Here is a 3,394-nt window from a genome sequence, read left to right as displayed (position 1 = left end):
CTTCTTTTTTCTTCCTTTTTATAAAATAACCCAGTGAAACAGCCACGGCTGAGACAGATCTTGACCCCGCAGTAGCTGTAAGAAGGAACCACGGCCACCTGGCTCCCCGACCGGAAGTCAGTCAGGCCCGGCGTTCTATGGCCTTGACCGTTGAGTCGGTTGAGATTCTGGAACGTTTTTGTCCCTCTGCGCTCGCCATCGCTGTCCTCTCCGCCATCGCTGGCCCCGCTCGCCATCCCTAGCAACAAGGTCAAGGCCCATGGCGACCTGGCAGGCAGACGAGGAGAACCCCGGCATGCCCGGCTTCTCCACGGCCTCGCTGTACGTGGGGGACCTGCACCCCGAGGTGACCGAGGCGATGCTCTACGAGAAGTTCAGCGTGGCCGGGCCCATCCTGTCCATCCGCGTCTGCCGCGACGCCGTCAGCTCCCGCTCGCTGGGCTACGGGTACGTGAACTTCCAGCGGCCGGAGGATGCGGGCCACGCCCTGAACACCATGAACTTTGACATTCTCCACGGCAAGCCCATGCGCATCATGTGGTGCCAGCGGGACCCGTCGCTTCGCAAGAGCGGCGTGGGCAACGTCTTCGTCAATCACCTGGACACGTCCATTGACAACAAAGAGCTGTACGATCTGTTTGCCGCTTTCGGGACCATCCTGTCCTGCAAGGTGGCTTCGGATGAGAACGGGCCCAAGGGTCATGGATTTGTGCATTTCGAGACCCGGGAAGCGGCCGAGAAGGCCATCGCGGAGATGAATGGCACGCTGGTCAAGGAACGCAAAGTGTTTGTGGGCCAGTTCAAGCGCCCGAACCAACGGGAAGCGGAGCGCAGAGCTAAGGTCGAAGAGTACACCAACGTGTACGTCAAGAATTTCGGGGAAGGCATGACCGATGAGTGCCTTTTAGAGATCTTCAGCCAGTATGGGCCGCTCTCGAGTGTGAAAGTCATGACCGATGACAGTGGCAAATCCAAAGGTTTTGGATTCATCCGCTTCGAGCGTCATGTGGACGCCAAGAAGGCTGTCGAGGAGCTGAATGGGAAGGAGTTCAGGGGGAAAAGGATTTACGTTTCTCGAGCTCAGAAGAAGAAGGAGAGGGAGGCAGAACTGCAGCAGAAACTGGAAGAGATGAAGCGAAATCGGATCACCAAATACCACGGCGTTAACCTCTATGTGAAAAACCTGGCCGAGAGTGTGGATGATGAGCGGCTCCTTAAAATGTTTGCCCCGTTTGGCACCATCACCAGCGCGAAGGTTATGGTGAAGGGCGGTCGCAGGAAGGGGTTTGGTTTCGTGTGCTTCTCCTCCCTGGAGGAAGCCAAGAAAGCAGTAGCGGAGATGCATGGGAAAGTGTTGTCCGGCAGGCGGTTGTATGTGTCTTTCGCTCGGTACAAACAAGAGTGGCGAACGCACCTCGCCAGCCACCACGGGAAGAAGAAAGCTACCCCGGCCAAAGCTCCACCCACACCGGATACCAGCCCCTCCCAGCCAGCATCTCCAGATGGCTTGATGGCAGCTGCCCCCGAGGCTGCGGATTCAGCTGCCCTACAGGCTGAGGATTCAGCTGCCCCACAGGCTGAGGATTCAGCTGCCCCACAGGCTGCGGATTCTCCTAGCCAAGCTGTTCAACCAACACCGAGTCCTTGCGACACTGATGAGGCTGCCCAACCTCTTCCATCCCACAATCTGCCCGATGTTGACCTGGCCACTTGGGGTCCCAGGGCACCAGCTTCTTCACGTCTTCTACAAGGCACCTGGGCACAGGCAGAGTGTGCGGCTAGCACATCGACACCCACAGCGAGCCCCCGCCCCACTGGCCGCTCTGCTCTGCAGTATAAATACAACGCAGGCGTCTGCAACCCTCAACAGCTGGGCGCCCAGCCACACGCGGCCGCGAAGCCGCCCGTGGCCCGTGAGCAAGGTGGGAGGTGTCTGATTGCTTCCACGCTGGCATCGGCCTCTCCCGAAGACCAAAAGAAGATGCTGGGCGAGTGGCTGTTCCCTCTGATTCAAGCCTTACAGCCTACTCTTGCCAGTAAGATCACGGGCATGCTGTTAGAGATGGATAACTCGGAACTTCTGCTGCTGCTGGAGTCGCCAGAGTCCCTCTGTTATAAAGTGGACGAAGCTGTCGCTGTCCTGGAAGCTTGCCAGGCCCAACAAGGCGAGAGGAAGCCACTGTCGGTGCCCCCGGGGTTCCAACTGTAAAACCGACCAGGCATCCCCCAGAAGACACTACTGCTTCACTAAACAAGAACATCTGAACCTCAAAAAAACATCAATGTTATAGGAAAACTTGCAAAATGGAAAATTTTAAAAATTATTTTGAACATTCTGTACTGAGCAAAGGCCAGGCCTAGCAAGCAACGCTAGGCCTAGATGACTTATTGACTTAAAAACAACAAAAGACACACACAAAAATAGTAAAATATCAAAACGAGTTGATGTGTTATGGACTCTAAGAGAATGTTCAACAACATCCAAAAAGTTAAAGTATTTCTTTAGGCTTGTTCATTCTTTACTGTGGTTCCATTTTGAAATTCTTGTTTGAGTAAAAAGTCCTTCAATAGTGAAAAATGTGTCATATTTAACATTTTACCTGGAAGTGAAGCAGTATTCTTATTTATTAGTGAAGTTTGGGGGTACTTACGACATGTAGATGTTTGCTACTGGACACAGATTTGCAAACATCAGGTTAAGAAATAAAAATGAGATTTAAAAAAATTCTCTTCTGCTTTCTGCTTAATTGTTGAAGTGTGATTTAGAGTGATGACTATTGGAAAGGTGTATTTCATTTCCCAGTATAATAAATAATACGGAAGGAAAGCCTTCAGTATTACTAGTACCGTGACTTATGACTTATTAAAACTTGCCTCTGCTTGGTGGGCCTGGACATTATTATGGTACGTGAAATAAGCCAGTCAGAGAAAGACAACTACCATCGGGTGTCACTTATATATGGGATCTAATGAACAAAAATAAGCTAACAAACAAAACAGAAACAGACTCATAGATACAGAGAACAGACTGACAGCTGTCCAGAGGGGAGGGAATTTGGGGGGGGGGCACAGGTGAAAGGGGTGAAGGGATGGGGCAAAACACATACATACCACATGATCTCACTACTCTGTGGACTCTAATGAACAAAATCAACTGACAGACAAAATGGACCCAGAAGCATGCATACATGCACCAGGCTGGCCAGCACCCGAGGTGAGGGGGGTGGGGTGCCGGGTAAAGACAGTGAAGGGATAAAGAACATATATGCGTACCCCATGGGCACAGACAATAGTTGGGTAAAGGCCAAGGGAGGGGGAGGGGACAGAGGGGGGCACAGGGAGACACCTGCAATAATGTCAACACTAAACATTTTTAATTGAAAAGAAAACCTCA

General features: G+C 51.9%; 1 protein-coding gene across 1 annotated transcript; it reads left to right on the top strand.

Annotated features, from left to right (window-relative positions):
* The first annotated feature begins 259 nt into the window (after window positions 1-259).
* LOC102432686 (polyadenylate-binding protein 1-like) lies at window positions 260-2,265 on the top strand. The gene is given in 3 exon segments (XM_014446138.2): window positions 260-1,543; window positions 1,601-2,176; window positions 2,179-2,265. Coding segments are annotated over 3 exon segments (1,947 nt in total).
* The last annotated feature ends 1,129 nt before the right edge of the window (window positions 2,266-3,394 follow it).

Source organism: Myotis lucifugus, unplaced genomic scaffold, assembly GCF_000147115.1.
Source record: "Myotis lucifugus unplaced genomic scaffold, Myoluc2.0 scaffold_508, whole genome shotgun sequence".
In the NCBI taxonomy this organism is placed as follows: domain Eukaryota; kingdom Metazoa; phylum Chordata; class Mammalia; order Chiroptera; family Vespertilionidae; genus Myotis; species Myotis lucifugus.
The sequence above is the reverse complement of the archived record's forward strand: the minus strand, read 5'-3'. Positions and strand labels throughout refer to the sequence as shown.